Source organism: Euprymna scolopes, chromosome 35 (assembly GCF_053919585.1).
Source record: "Euprymna scolopes isolate OS-2025 chromosome 35, ASM5391958v1, whole genome shotgun sequence".
Classification (NCBI taxonomy): Eukaryota; Metazoa; Mollusca; class Cephalopoda; order Sepiida; family Sepiolidae; genus Euprymna; species Euprymna scolopes.
The window spans coordinates 28,108,884-28,125,194 of NC_136516.1; the positions used below are offsets into that span (position 1 = coordinate 28,108,884).

The 16,311-nt window shown below is 35.2% G+C and overlaps 1 protein-coding gene across 2 annotated transcripts in view; it reads right to left on the minus strand.

The window, feature by feature from the left end:
- Positions 1-3,242: 3,242 nt before the first annotated feature.
- LOC145259767 (uncharacterized) overlaps positions 3,243-16,311 on the minus strand; it is a 189,898-nt gene continuing 176,829 nt past the window's right edge. For both annotated transcript variants that reach the window (XM_080117508.1, XM_080117507.1), the window contains 3 exons: positions 13,426-13,504; positions 7,549-7,691; positions 3,243-4,108 (listed from right to left, as the gene is read on the minus strand). In XM_080117508.1, coding sequence (XP_079973634.1) covers positions 3,804-4,108; positions 7,549-7,691; positions 13,426-13,504 — 527 coding nt within the window. In that variant the 3' untranslated portion in view covers positions 3,243-3,803. The remainder of the gene's footprint in view (positions 4,109-7,548; positions 7,692-13,425; positions 13,505-16,311) is intronic.

The window sequence follows — 16,311 nt, forward strand, 5'->3', positions numbered from 1 at the left end:
AATAGTAAGCCACTAACTTATTGCCAAAAATGCAATAGTAAGCCACTAACTTATTGCCAAAAATGCAATAGTAAGCCACTAACTTATTGCCAAAAATGCAATAGTAAGCCACTAACTTATTGCCAAAAATGCAATAGTAAGCCACTAACTTATTGCCAAAAATGCAATAGTAAGCCACTAACTTATTGCCAAAAATGCAATGTAACTTTGTGCGAATTGCTTTGCTCCTTACCATAATAAGTAAATTTTATCTTGAATGTATAGCCTCTTGATTTCCAAAATATATCACATATACCCAGTGTCCTATTTATAGAAGAGTTAATATTTTGTTTTCTAAATAAAAATTTTTTCCTTTCAATTTGTGTATCCCAACTTAATGTTTCTCAACTATTTTCCTGTCAAAAGAAATCTCAGGTCTACAATAACCTTTAATAAAAATTTCGAGTAACATTGCAATATTATTTAATTAATTGAGATGAGTAATTTGTATTATTTATTTATTTATTTGCGGACTATCATCCTCATCTTCTAATTGTTATTTCATGACATTTCGGCCAACTATTTCACGTTTTACCATCTAACGAAGGCTAGAAGAATAGTTGGCGGAAACGCCGTGAAACAACTAGAAGATGAGGATGATAGTTTGCAAGAAATAAATAAGATTGCATTTTTTTTTATTAACATAAAAAAAATGTCATAAAAATGTCGATAACAAAACTCCTGTTGTTCAAAGTCAATGGAGCTACAGGGATTTCATAAATTTACGTCAGTAGAAAAAACAGAAAATTTCAACCCTCATGTATTTTCCTTGGGGCTCACTCCAGGCCTGATTCCTTAGAAAAACTAAAAAAAATTTATCTGATTTTTGGAGTATGACATTCTCATTCCAAGAGAGGTCCTAACATCATAAATGAGGACCCATATTAAGAAACACGGTTCTAAACCATTTTTAGTCATCACACAAAGTTTCAACTCAACGATAAAAAATACGTTGAGACTTAATGAGGTAAAATGTACACCCATTTCTGGAACGTGTTTGTACAAAAATCACTTTGACTGCGACACGATCCATTTCAAGAGATAAATTTAGGCTTCAATAAAGGTATGTGTCATCATCATCATCATCAAATAATTTCAGAGTAATCATTAAATTCAAGATTAGTTACATCAAGAGTTATCTTTTCCTGTGAATAATCAAACAAGTATATTTTTGTTCACGCTTTTAAAATTAAAGGTTTAAACGACGGTTCTTTTGTTAATGTTCATTGTTCAGCCACTAAGAGAAGACATTCATTGAAGATAAGATCCAAATTTGTCTGTGGGCTGGGTCTCTCACACAAAACCGGTCCAGCAGGACTGTTTACCATTCATCGAGGTCCTTATTTACCAAACAAATTGAATAGCATCTTTCCCAGAACTGCTCGTTTGTAGAGCACTATTTTGTTGGCCTGCTTTCCGGTTGAATACAACATGGTAGCCTTCAAATCCAATGCAAACAAGTTCTTGTTGAGCCGTCCCCATAAATAATCAAATTCTATCCAATTTACATCATCAACAATTACTAAACTACCACCTTGCATTCATTAACCCTTATCCTCGAATGGCTATTGAGTCTTGATAAGTAGCGACCCCCCCTCCTTTAAACTAGCCTATATTTGTTTGTTTCTCTTTTTCCACTATAGCTAGGAATATATTTTATTTCACAAAACATGTAATAGCAGATACTTTTTTTTTTCTTGTTCATGATAAAGGGAAGTAACGAAGATTGTTTTTTTCTGAAAAGTAGCTTGGAAGTATTTAAATTCTTAGCAAATCCTCTGTTATGTATTAAAAAACTGAAAGTTTTGGAAAACTATTTGCATCTAATAATTTTAAATTATAATTTTCTAACAATTTGGTTCAATTAAAAATTTACTGATGAAACAATACCATGATAATTAAATTTAACTTTAAAAAATCCCCATTTAAAAAATAACATTACTTAAAAAAAAAAAGAAAAAAAAAGAAGACAATTTGTTGCTTTTACAAAAACTCTGAATATTAATTATCGACAATCAGTCCGTGTACGAGTTATTTCCCTTAGATTTTGCCCCCCCCCTCGTCTTCCAAATCTCTTATTGACTTGCACATTATATTTTTTTTAACATTTAAAAATTTAAACTTAAACGATGTTACTGAATACCAAGCTTTGTTGGATAGGTAATACTAGCCTTATTAAAAAAAAAAAAAAAAAAAAAAAAAAAAAAAAAAAAAAAAGCTCTAAATATTGTCGGCAATCAATCTGCATAAGGTTGAATGAGGATAAAAATTTTGGTACTTGTACAGTTTAATCAAGTAATAAAAAATGAAAATATCGAAAAAAAAGAAAGGTTGTATTGTATGTATCCGTTATGGAACGAAGTCCTCCGAAAAATTTTTTCCTTAATTTCATCAAGTAGTGTCTTTTTTACAGTGAAAAAGCTATTTGTTATAATACCGAGCAAAAGGTTTGATTTTTATGAAGAAAAGCTAGTATTAAAGATGGGGAGGGAGTGTCGGAGCTTTAACTGGAGTTATCTCCCAGTGGCGTATTCAAAAGATTTCAAGATGGCCGACTTCAACGCGCTCATAAAAATGTTTTTCCGCTGTAAAAAAAAAAAACTCGTTCAAATAAAGTGAAATTTTTTTCTGGAGATCTTCAGTCCATAACGGATACGTACAATATAACCATTTTTGATATTTTCATTTTTTTTATGTCTTGATTAAACTGTACAAGTACCAACACTTCTACCGGACTACGTAGGGAAGGTAATTCTAGCCTTCGATAAAAAAAAAAAAAAAAAAAAAAAAAAAAACTATTTTCACAAAAACTTTGAATATTAAGTTTTGACAACAAGTCTGCGTAGAGTTAAACAAGGATCCTGTTAAACTATTTTTTTAGCGGCGATTGCGAAGCCACGAAGCGTCAAACTCTTCTTTAAGCTATTTTTTTTATTTCTTTTTCTCAGTTGTGTGTCATATCCTTTGTACAAAATGACATTTAATAAAATAGATGCTTTATGTTGAGGAAGAGAATAAGGATGTGATTGAATGGTCCATATAAGTTGGATCATAAATGCCGAATGCACAGAAAACAGGGAGAATATTCTGACGTTTCAAAGAAGAAGAAGAAAAAAAAGGTAATGCAGGTATTTGAATGTTTGAGGTTTTTTTTTTTTTGCGTTTTCAAAACGTAGCAGCAAATAAGAGATGCAAATAGATTCTTTTTAACTATAATTTTGCGCAGTTTGTGTGTGTCGATGTGGTAAAAACAGGTGGTAATTGTAATCAAGTGGTAAAACAGGGTGGTAACAGCAATCACCAACAACACCGTTACCATTTTACACTGGTGAAGGGGAATATGTTGATATGTATGGACTGTACACGGACAATACCACGACTGAGGAGAGGGCTGGGAGGGGGAGGGGAAACAAATTAACAATTTGGGGTATGTGAAAATTCCGATCTTCTTGTACCATTTCTTTTTTTTTTTTTTTTTTTTTTTCTCGACGTTCCTTGTACCTTTCTTCTCTTCTTCAAATAAACTAATGTCCTGGAAATTATGTAACTACCTTCAGCATGAGTCCATGTTCTGTTAAAATAGTTCAGGTTAGGGATTCTACACAAAGAATATTCAATCTTTCGTGAACAATTTGCAATTGGTTTGTGCATGTACTATTTAAAAAAAAAAAAAAAAAAAAAAAAAAAAAAAAACAGCCACGATTTTCTCTTCTCTTAAAATAAAATATTAAAAAATGTCCTATAAAAATAACATTCGCGCTTCCCTACCTTTCGGACTTTTGACTTACTGAGTCTTTGGACACTGTCGACCTTAGTTTATATTTACCGCTTGGGATGCTCTGAAGAACGCGATTTGCACACGGGGCACTGGGGAATATTGCTAGGATAGTTTTACAATCAGATACTTGTAGGTTGGTAGCGTCAGGAGAGATGCTGCTGCTATTGTCTTGGGGGACATAGTGTAATGTGGCGCCCTGGCAAGTTAAATCTTTTAGGAGTTTCTCGACATCCATCTGACGTAGGTTTGGGCAAAGATCGTACACTTCCAGAACATTACTCCCAGTGACACCTGGAAAAGATTAAAAAAACAAAAAAAAATCGGAGATTAAAAATTGAATTTCGGATTTACTTTCGGCAGCTGCAAACTCATTTCTTTTATTTTGTACTTTTTTTTTCTACTTGGGAATCATCACTTATCAAGGACTGAAGGCCACTCGAGGATAAGGATTAATGAATATAAGATGGTAGTTTAGTAATCATTAATGGTGTAGATTGGGTAGAACTTTATTATCTATGGGGACGGCTCAGCAAGAATTTGTTCACATTAAATTTGAAGGCTACCATGTTGTATTCAACCAGAAAGCAGGCCAGTGGAACAGTGTTTCACAGACGGGCAGTGCTGGGAAAGAAGCTTTGTTCATGGAATCTGTGTTTAGATTTAGGCACAGATAGAAGGTGGGGGAAATATATAAATCGTTTATAGTGGTTGTAACTAGTCGAGTGTTTCTTGTAAAAGTTTGGCAAGGTGGGCAGGGGACCATAAATGGGAGTTCAGGTGAGCACTTGTGATAGAGCAGAGACAGGCTTGCAACGGCTCTTCTGTGGGAGAGATGTTGCAGGGAAGAGAAAAAAGCATTACCTACTTTAGTCCTCACATTTCATGAGGAATGTTTCTGACAAAGGAAGAATTGCTGTTTTCTGGGTCAGAATCTATTCCATCTAACACTGATTGTTGGCAAGTTTTTTTACTTTGAAATAATATTTTTTTTAGTTCTTTACATCAAGTGGCTTTATGCCTTGTCTGGAATGATTTAGATAAAAATATATTTTGATGTGGGTATAACCATTTTTTTTTTATATAGGAATTGCTTCAGACAAGGCATGGAGCCACTTTACATAAAAAAAAACTAAAAACAAAAGATGATCATCACAAAAGCAGGAGATGCTTACAAGTTTTAGCCTTGAAAAGATCAAGGCTATAAGTAGGAGGAAAACAGTCAGCAGAAAGGGAGTTCCATAAGCATGGAGTGTTTGGAAAGAAGCTAGTTCAATAGGAAACTATATTACAATGAAGTATGAAAACGGTGAATTGGCGAAGACCACTAAACCAACGAGTTAAACGAGCTGGAACAAAGGAAGCAGACAAATGATCCAGACGCAATATTTGTTCTGCGATTGACAATTGATTGTTGGTGAACTCACTCATCATAAATGTGTGCAACCACGTGCTAGTCCGTTCGATGATGATCGCTGATCCCAACGTTGTGTGAAGTGGATTTCTTTTCTTTCATCTTCACTGGCCGTGTTGTCATCTCACAGTTGTGAGAATGATGACATATTAGAAAGGGTTGATGTGCCATGGAGACAAACTTTAAAATTGAAACGGTAGAAAAGATTGGAAAAAAAAAAACCCAGAAAAAAAGAAAAGGTTGAGGAGGAAAATGGGAAGAAGGAGAGAGTAATTGCTTATAGAGATCGTAAAAGAAAGGGGATTGATTGGAATGTCTTGTTTCTTCTCAAAAGAATCTTTGAGTTATTTTGGGCGATCGAAAGGAATTATTGAATTAATAATGAAGAGTTTGGCCACTCGTCGTCTGAATGTATTCTCCAGAGTTGAGAATTGTAGAATATTAATAATGGTGCATTATTGAAAACTGGGAGTTAAATTTTAAGATGGTGGAGTTATGGCCCTGGGTTTTCAATTTTACACAGTGAGCCAGAGACAGTCAGATGGAGCATCAGAAGATAGGGAGAGACCCAACTAGACTGAGCTGAGAGAGACTGCTTTGCTCCGCAACTGGATTGCACATTGTTGAAAATCGGACCCCCAAACTTAGGGTTGATAACTAAACTTGAAAACTGCCCAGACCACTCTGCTTTCTTTCCCACTGATTGCTCATTGTTGAAAGGCTGACCTGCAGATTTAAGGTTAATGACTAAACCTGAGAATCGCCCAGACTGACCAAAGAGTGCCGTTCACACAAAAACGCCTAAGTTGAGGCCTGTGAAGAGTCAGAGTGTTTGATTTTTTTTTTTTTTTTTTTTTTTTTTTGTGTTTTACGAATAATAATTGTTATCCAAAAAGACTAGTCATCGAAATATTATTCTTTTATTTTTTTTTTGGCTTAAATGACCTTTGTTCACTAGTGATATAGATCTTGGTGATAGTGCAAGATGATTTGCACTTTACAACGTGGGGGGGGGATTGGTAATTCACTGGATGGGACCTTTCAACACCCAGAGCCTTTGCCAGAGTGATTGTCAAGCATCAAAAGACCAACCAGCTCACAGACTGTTCGAATTTGACGTCACTCGTTAATTAAGAGTGCCAAGAGCTGTGTAGTGGTTTACGTGGTGAGCCAAGTGAACAAAAACAAGGCAATTAAAAAAGTACACAAAAGACAAAAAAATAAATTAAAGATAAAATGCTATTTCTGCATTTATGAACACACAATTTCCACAAATTACTCGGGTGTGCCTGGCAGATGACGGAAAGAACCGGAAACGACAAGTAGTTTTCTGGATATTAATGATATTGGAATCGGGAAAAAATATTGGAATCCACCCATCACTAGTAGACAGTGCAGGGCAGTTAGTCGTTTCTGTTTTAAAATGTTTTATAAAAATTATAAAATACATGATAAAAATCATGTATTAAAGATAGTTTTTAAGCTTTTTACATTCGATAGTTTCATGGAGATTAAAACAGCATTTTAACCAACTTATTGTTTTCTTACTAGCAGGCTCCGCAATTTAAACCCTATTACTTACTTGAAATCTTTGAAATGTAAACAGTTTGGTACTTTTGCATTTATCAACCCATGATTTCCACGAAGTTACTCGGATGTGTCCGGCAGGTGACGAGAAGAACCGGAAACGGTCGACAAGTAGTTTTCTGGATATTAAGACATTATTTTCCAATGTATTACTTCATGAATTTCAGTGGTCGTCGCCATTCTTAACATGGAGGGTGGGGGGGGGGTGTAACAATTTGCGTTTTTTGTAATGAGGCTCGCCTGGCCGTTTCAGGTTATTCCCGTCAAAAAGTTAAAAAAATTTTGTTTACTATTTTAAAAAGTTTTTAAAAAATTGAAAAAAAAAAAATAAATAAATAAAACAAAAAAAAAAAAAAATAAATAAAACAAAAAAAAAAAAATAAAATAAATAAAACAAAAAAAAAAAATAAGGATACTTCTGCATTTATGAACCCACGATTTCCACGAAGTTACTCGGATGTGCCCGGCAGATGACGATAAGACTTGGAAACGGTTGACAAATAGTTTTCTGGATATTAAGACATTATTTTCCAATATATTACTTCATGAATTTCAGTGGTCATCGCCAATCTTAACATGGCTAAGGGAGTTGTAATAATTGGTGTTTTTTTTGTAATAAGGCTCGTTTCCGGTCCATCATCTGTTGGGCACACCCGAATAACTTTGTGAAAATCATGGTTCATAAATGCAAAGTGCCCTTTCTTTTTTTAATGATGAAAAAGAAAAAAAATACCTCTTGAATCTGTCCCTTCATTGGTGCCAGTATAACAGTCTTTGATGTTACTGCGAGATTTCTTGGTTTTTGATTTGTTTCCAAGTGAACCACTCGTACTATTGAGGCTCCCAATCCCTGCATTGTATTGACAGTTAGTTGGGCTAGAAAAATCAAGTTGAAATGAGAAAATAATATGCAATCAGTTTCAAATATTCTTTCACGGTAAAAAAAAAAAAAAAAAAAAAAAAAAAAAAAAAAAAAGAAGCTTTTTCTCTCAAACTTCTGCACTTTGGAATTCCTTCCTGGACCCCTGCTTCTCTGACATGCAGAAATTCAAATGTAATGTGAACAGTCATCTTGCTGCTCAACTATATGAATAATATCCCTGCAAATCTGGTTCCAAATAGTAGCCCTCACGAATAAGTGCCCCTGTGTCTTGTGTTTTTTTTTTTTTTTTTTAGAAAGGAGTCACCACTTAATAAGGCCCAGAGGCCATTCGAGGATAAGGGTTAGTGTACGTTGAACTTGAAGATAATCAAATTGTAGTCCGCTAGAAAGCAGGCAAACGAAAGAGAGTTCGACAGGCGTGCAGTTCTAAGAAAGAAGCTTTGTTCATGGAATCTAAGTTTAGGTTTAGGCACCGATAATGAGTGTGGGGAAATTATTGATAGTTGTTTTGGCGAGGGGGGGGGGAGACCATAGATTAGATTGAAGCTCAGACGAGCACATGCCGTTGGTGTGAAATGACAAAAAAAGAAATAATAAAAAAAAAGTAAAAAAAAATATTTTATTTTACTTGGGGGGGGGGGGATTTCACAATGATGGAATGAGTTTTGTTGTCAACCATCAATTTTGAAGTGTCTTAAAAGAAAATTTGAAACCATATGTAAACCTTGAAAAAAAAAAAAAAAAAAAAAAAAAAAAAAAAAATCCCTTGTAATTCACACCAACAAATCGCTTTCCTTATTTTGTCCTTTAGTCCTCACATTCCATGAGTAACGTTTCTGACAAAGAGGAAAGAATTGCTGTTCTGTTTTCTGGGTCAGAATCTAATCATATAACATGGCTAGTTTTTGACCACGACGTGGTAAACTTCTTACATCAAGTGGTTTCATACCTTGTCTGAAGCTATTTCCATACAAAACTATTTGAATAATATGATTAAGAGATGACCATGTTCTTTTCAACTTTGTTTTTCTTCTGAAGAATGTTTTTTTTTTGCATTGTTTATATGTTTCAAGAATGGGCTTGACCTACACTCCTGATCTGAAATGGAACACGTACATCAAGTCTGTTGCCAAGGTCGCTGGAAAGATGGTGGGATCCTTCTACCGCTCCAGAAGATATCTCACTACTGATGCAATTCTCTATCTATATAAAAGCCAAGTACGTCCAAGGATGGAAAACTGCTGCCATATCTGGGCAGGAGCTGCTAAAAACAGCCTATCCTGCCTTGACAGAGTACAAAATAGACTTCATGGCTTAGTGGGGGATGCTCTTTTCTCTTCCCTGCAACCTCTCTCCCACAGAAGAGACGTTGCAAGCCTATCTTTGTTTTATCGTTATTTCCATGGCAGGTGCTCGTCTGAACTCCAATCTCTGGTACCCCCTCGCCAATCTTTCACGAAAAACACCCGTCTAGCTGAATCCACTGTGAAAAATTTTCCCCACTCTTTATCTGTGCCTAAATCAAAACGTAGATTCCATGAACAAAGCTTCTTTCTCAGAACTGCACGCCTGTGGAACTCTGATTCATCTGCCTGCTTCCCACCTGACTACAACTTGGATGTGTTCAAGTCCAGTATTAACAAATTCCTAATGAACGGCCCTCTTAAGTAAACACTTCATTAAATCTCCACACTAACGTACTGTACTTGCAATACCCCTTATCCCCGAGTGGCTTCTGGGCCATAATAAGTGGTGACCACCGTGTAAAAAAAAAAAGAAAAAAAAAAAAAGACATATTGAACGAAACTCTAATTGGAATTCTGTTTTTTTTATCCGTAAAAAACTGATTTCTAAGTTTTCCACTTTTGGTCAAAATTTTATTTTTAACCAGAAAAGGACGATTTCTGCCAAATCGCACAGAAGACACGTTGCAAGCCATTCTCTACTCTATTGCTATTTTCATGGCAAGTGTTCATCTGAGTTCCAATCTATGGTTCTCCCTTGCTAAACTTTAAAAAAAAAAGAAAGAAAGAAACACTTGACTAGCTACAACCACTATCAACAACTTGCTCTACTCTCTATCTGTGCCTAAATCTAAATGCAACTTCCATGAACAATGCTTCTTTCCTAGAACTGCCCGCTTGTGGAACACTGTTCCGCTCGCCTGCTTCCTGGTTGAATACAACCTAGTAGCCTTCAAGTCTAATGTAAACAAGTTCTTGTTGAGCCGTTCTCTTAAATAATCTAAATGCTACTCAGTCTACACCATTAACGATTACCACATAACCACCTTACATTTATTTACTCTTATCCTTGAGTGGCTTTCAGGCCTTGATAAGTGGTGACTGCCCTGTAAAAAAAATTGTTAGAGCCTTACCTTCTTATTGTTTTCACTGTGGCAAAACGAAAATATTATATTCTAAAAATTAGGTGAATTGATCAAGTAGTTTTATTTTTCGGAAGAAAATCATTTTTAAGCGATTAATGGGGATTCATAGGGATATTATAACATGAATCTTAGTAAGTTTGAATTATTGTTAAGTTATCTCCCTTTATTATTTGGGATTGTTTTTTTTTTCAAAATTGCAGGGCGAGACAGTCTCTCCTCCAGTACTCATAAAATTTGATTTTCTTATTTACAAATAAAACTAATCGATTAATTTACATGATTTTTGTAATATGATATTTTCATTGTGTCATGTACATCATATAGATTTTTCTTTATTTAAAATTTTTTTTTAATCTATGGATGAATGCTGAATGAAAATCGATTCCTCTCGATTTATTTATTTTTTTTTTTACAAGGCGGTCACCACTTATCAAGGCCTGGAAGCCACTCAGGGATAAGGGTTATTATAAGTACAGTATGTTAATGTGGATATTTTAGAATGTCTACTTAAGGGGCGGTTCATCAGAAATTTGTTTACGTTAGACATGAAGACATCCAAGTTGTAGTCAGGAGGGAAGCAGGCAGAGGGAACAGAGTTCCACAGGCGTGCAGTTCTAAGAAAGAAGCTTTGTTCATGAAATCTACGTTTTGATGTAGGCATAGATAAAGAGTGGGGAAAGTTTTTGACAGTGGATTCAGCTAGACGGGTGTTTTTCGTGAAAGATTGGCGAGGGGGGACCAGAGATTGGAGTTCAGACGAGCACCTGCCATGGAAATAATGATAAAACAAGGATAGGCTTGCAACGTCTCTTCTGTGGGAGAGAGGTTGCAGGGTAGAGAAAAGGGCATCCACCACTAAGCCACAAAGTCTATTTTGTACTCTGTCAAGGCAGGATAGGCTGTTTTTAGCAGCTCCTGCCCAGATATGGCAGCAGTATTCCATCCTTGGACATACTTGGCTTTTATATAGATAGAGAATTGCATCAGTAGTGAGATATCTTCTGGAGCGGTAGAAGGATCCCACCATCTTTCCAGCGACCTTGGCAACAGACTTGATGTACGTGTTCCATTTACGATCAGGAGTAAAGGACAAACCCAGAAGCTTGTCAAAACACGGGGCTTCTCCTAGATGAAAGCCATCCATTTCAATTGATGCCAGATGGGGATCAGAGCGTTGATGATGTAAGGATAGGAGTTTGGTTTTAGATGCATTAAAGATAACCAGCCACGTCTTCCCCCACTGAACCACGCGCTCGAGATCAGAGGAGAGGGAATCAGAGAGAACTTTGTTATTTACAGCCTTTGATGTGTTGCCGTAGATGGTCGTGTCATCAGCATAGATGTCAATGAATGATTTAAGTATGTGTTTAGAGAGGTCATTTATGTAGATCAGGAAGGGAGTTGGGCCCAGGATTGACCCAAATCCCTACATAGTGCCCCAGTAGTTGTTGACCCTGATAGTAGTCCCCTGCAATGTACCTTGTTTGGGGTGAAAATGTAATAAAAAAAAAATTAAAAAAAAAAAAAAATACTGCAGTCCTCTGATTTTTGTCCATCGACCACTACTCTTATGAGCCTATCGGAGAGAAATGATTTAATGATTGAGAAAACATTTCCGGTTGTAGCAGCAGAAATGGTGACAATGCAGGACAAACTCCAGTCTTGGCATCTTCACCTTCACCAACAGGGAGTAAAAGATACGACCACAAATCCATCACACCCTAAACCTATAATACTTCAGCATAATTAGGAAAACCGAGCTCGTCGAATGCTGGCCTTTGTTTGCATGCATATCATCTGGCAGTTATTCCCTTGACACCAAATTCAACAAGGTCTCGGACGTTTCTGAAATTACTTTTCTCCTGTTGATTGCAATATGATGCTGGTCCTATACAGTTCTAGGAGGTCCACCCTCCAGACTGTCTTCTACTTTGAGAAGAGGTTAGTTTATTGCTAGTTGCTGAGGCGCCTCTACAGGGGAATGCTGACGGGGCCGTTCAGATATTTTTGGGGGGACGCTAACTTTTCAATCCCACTCTCTGAGCCTTGCATCACCATCATGCCAGTATGGACATAGCTGTTATAAACTCGACTCAAAAGAAAAAAAAAAAGAAATAAAATCCAGCCAGAGACAAGGTTCTAGCGATTTGGCAGAAATTAACTTTTTCTTATTAAAAAAAAAAAAAAACAAAAAAAAAAAAACAAAAAAAAACATTAATTGGAAGCTTTAATGATGTAACCGGAAATCTGTTTTATTTCTGAACTTGCGGGGGTACCCGGCGTTGACCGAGTGTTTGTTTCCGGGACGGGGGGGGGGGGGGGGGGGAGTTTTAAAAAATGTTATGGTAGGTAAGTAGGAAGGATCAAACCCGGGTCATGAGTAAAAGTAGGAAAATAAAGTGTGAAAAAAAAAACAAAAAAACATCTGCAACGTTAACAGTTCGGCCACCAAGAAAAGTCCATTCCAGTTGTTTAGGAAAAAAAAAAAAAAAAAAAAAAACGACTACGGTAGGTCGGCGCGAACGTGAAAATATAATGTGAATTGTCCAGCACGCTAACCACTACGCCACAGAGCACTGCAGCTTAGTTGAGTGATTTTAAATAACTTCACATGAAAGAACTACGAAGCCAAACCGGTGTTCTCTTCTCAACTGTTCCTTGTGAACGATCCCCAAACGGTGTTAAGTAGTGGCAGGGGGAGGAGGAATTTATTAGAGAGAAAATATTTTACCACTTCCATTGATCTTAACCGATTTTGGCCGTGACTTCTCAGCAGAAAAAGTATAGAAATCTAAGATTATCGAGGAATTTGAGAAATAATAAGCCTATAACACACCTCAGATATTGTTCTGCCGTTTGTGCATATTATATTTGCATGAAATATCTTGATTTTTAATCATATTAATGTCAAAATCCGACGGGAAAAAATGAGTTCATTTTATTTATATAGAGATGATGGAATTACACTAAAAAGTTAACCTGATGATGATTGTGGAGGTGTGTCCACCCTACAGATAATAATGACCTCTTCCTCTTACTATAAAGATTGGGAGAATATGTCTCTCTGCAGTTGGACTGATGCATACCAACACTCTTCATTTGTTGTCTTTTTTTGTTGCAAATATTTTGTTTCAACTCATTACAGAGTTGTGTCCTTCCGGGCCCTTATGAAGATAATGATGTTTATGATGATGATGATGATAGTCTAAATTAATGTAAAAATAATGAAAAAAAAATAATGAAAAAAAATGAAAAAATGATTAAAGAACAAGTAAAAAAAAAAAAAAAAGAAAAAAATGAAAAAAAGAAAAATGAAAAAAAAAAATCCTTGTACAAACCGTGTTCGTTGATGGTTTAGTTGTAAAGTTTGAATTTGTGGGCGGAATCCTGATGGACCGATGAACCTCAAAGAATCTCCTGTAGAAATAGAAACAAAAGATCTTAAATGCAAAATATTTTCTATAAAAAGAAAATCTTAATATCATGTGGGTAGTATAGGGTTACACATTTTTCAATCAAAATTGGAATAAAGGTTCTAAACATAAGGTTTAGCAACATTACATGCATGGATTTTAATTTTTGTAAGTAAACATAAAAATGGTGCAAAGCTATTTGGTTCAAGCAAATTAATTTTACTCGTCCTGGAACGGGTATTCTTTTTGTTTAATAGATATTTAATTAAAGACAAGCATCAGCAGCAGTAACCAATCAAATTTATTTATTATGAGTGGGGGGGGGACTGGCCTTGCCCAATTCTCTATTGAATATTATAAATATTTATAGTACTGATTTCAAAAGTTAAAATAAAATGACTTTGGCATCATCAGCTAGAATTGAAACCAAACCAGCACTCCAGGCTCCAGTCGTATTCCTACTGTTTGAGCTATCGATAGATAAGTGAAAACACTTGAAGCTATGAGTTAATTTGTGCATGTGCAGAAATAAAGCAAGAAAAAATATTTGTAACCAATCAAAAGTCAACATTTGTAAACACATCCGTTTGCTTTTGTTGTTTAAAAAAAAACCCCAATGTTTTACATATTCAAAACTGAAATTTAAATGTAGCTTAAGTGAACGCAAGCATCAGCAACAGTAACAATGTGGTATTGTCAGAGTTACATAACTGACATAGTTTTGACGAAAATCAAGAAGGAGCCAACACCAGGATCCATTGTCCTCTGGTCATCTCTGCTTCTGTGTGTAGCTAGCAAGGATGTGTTTACATCGGATTACTTGAGTGTCATTTTCGCAACGTTTTGGTCGATTTAACCGCCAATCTTTTTCAGGTGTATCTTGTCGCACTGTGTTTATAGTACTTGGAAAAATCAACTGTAAAAGTGATATTTTCCCGAAGGTTGAACAACCGAAAAATACAATTACTAATTACTTAGGACCTCTATCCAGTCACGGCTGATGGAACGAGAGCATGCTACCATCTGTAAAATAAATAATGGGTTCCGTTTGAAATTCTGTCCAAATTCCTGAGTTTGACAAGATACATCTGAAAAAGGTCGGAGGTTACATCGACTGAAACGTTATGAAAATGACACTCAAGATGAGAACAGTAGTCCGATGAATCCAAATAATACAGATAACCAATCCTCATCTAAAAAATTTAGAAACGTTGAATTTTATTGACAACTATTTTTGTTACAGTTCTGAATTTTTGGGGTGAGGTCTGAATGTTTGTATTGTTTAGATTAACCAGACAATTGGTTTCATCTTGAGTGTTATATGCACAACGTTTTCAATGTAACCTTCCACCTTCGTCAGGTGTAAAAGTTGCCATGTTTTGGCAGGAAAAAACACACGGGGGTAGCTCTGCACTTTAATATTTCAAATTTTTGGATCTTGTTAGAAGTAAGTTTACAGGAATTATAAAGGTAATTTAATTATCAGGAGATATAATCCGTTCTACTTAGGATTAAACTTTCATTAAATCCATCAACCAATTGTAAGTTCTTAAAAACATAATATTTATGAAACTAAGAGGTTGCTGGTTATGGTTAATCATGTGTTACTTATTTTTTTTTTTAACTAGATGTAGTTTTTAAAACTTTTTTGATATCTTATTATGACTGATAGAAGATAAAAAATATATACATATAAATAAATAAATATATAGGGACGAACATGAATTGGGGGGGGGTCAATCATTAAAGTAATATTGTTTCGGTTAGACCCCTCCCCCGGATGTTCCTTCATTTTGAAAAGGCCACATTCAGTCATTCTTATTAATAATTGATCTATTCCCTGCTTCCTTTGTTCCAGCTCGTTTGACTCATTAGTCTATTGGTCTTCATCATTTTGCTGTTCTGATATCGCATTGTAATACAGCTCCTTTTTTCAGTAGATTCTTTTGAAGAACTGCAATCTTGCGGAACTCTTTTCCTGCTGACTGTTTTCCTTCTAGATATAGGCTCGACTTTGCAATAATCATTTTCGTTCTTGTTAGCTCCTGACATGAAGTGGCTTCACGTCTTGTTTTAAACAATGCCCATAAAAAATAATCAATTTTTGACCAGTTACAATCACTATCATCAATCGTTGTCGCACCATCCATCTGACAAACACAAACACTTATCCTTGAGTGGCATTTGGATCTTGATAAAGCAGTAACACACACACACACAACTATGCCAAGAAACATTAATGGCGCTTTTGGATAATTCGTAACTGATCTGAGGGAGGTAACTCTGTTTTTACTAAGAGATTCATTCATTTTTTTTTTTTTCATGTAAAAAAATTTAAAACCAACATAAAGCGTTAAACACTATGAAAACATTAATAAAAAAAATGATATTTGGACTTGACGATAAGAAAATAATGACGATGGAAAAGTTACTTTAGATTAATTGTATGAAAAAATTATTTGTTTTTCAACTACTTTATTTAAGGTAACAAAGTGGCGCTGTTTTACAATTTGTCACCGTGCAGAGGGAGACAACCCTCGTTTACTAAAAGATTCGTTCATTTTTTCATCTCATAACTTAGGACGCGATGTTTTTTATTAAATTAAAACATTAAAAAAAAAGTTGCAACGATTTTTTTTAAATTTAACAAAGTTGATAACATTGATAATAGGAAATTAATTAAAAAATAAAAGTTACGGTAAGGTTATCAAAAAATTAGTCTTTAACCTTAAAAAAAAGTACAAAAAAATGAAACTTTAATAAAACAAGAATGAAACTTTTAAAGCTGCGGCGACTTTTTTTTTTTTGCTT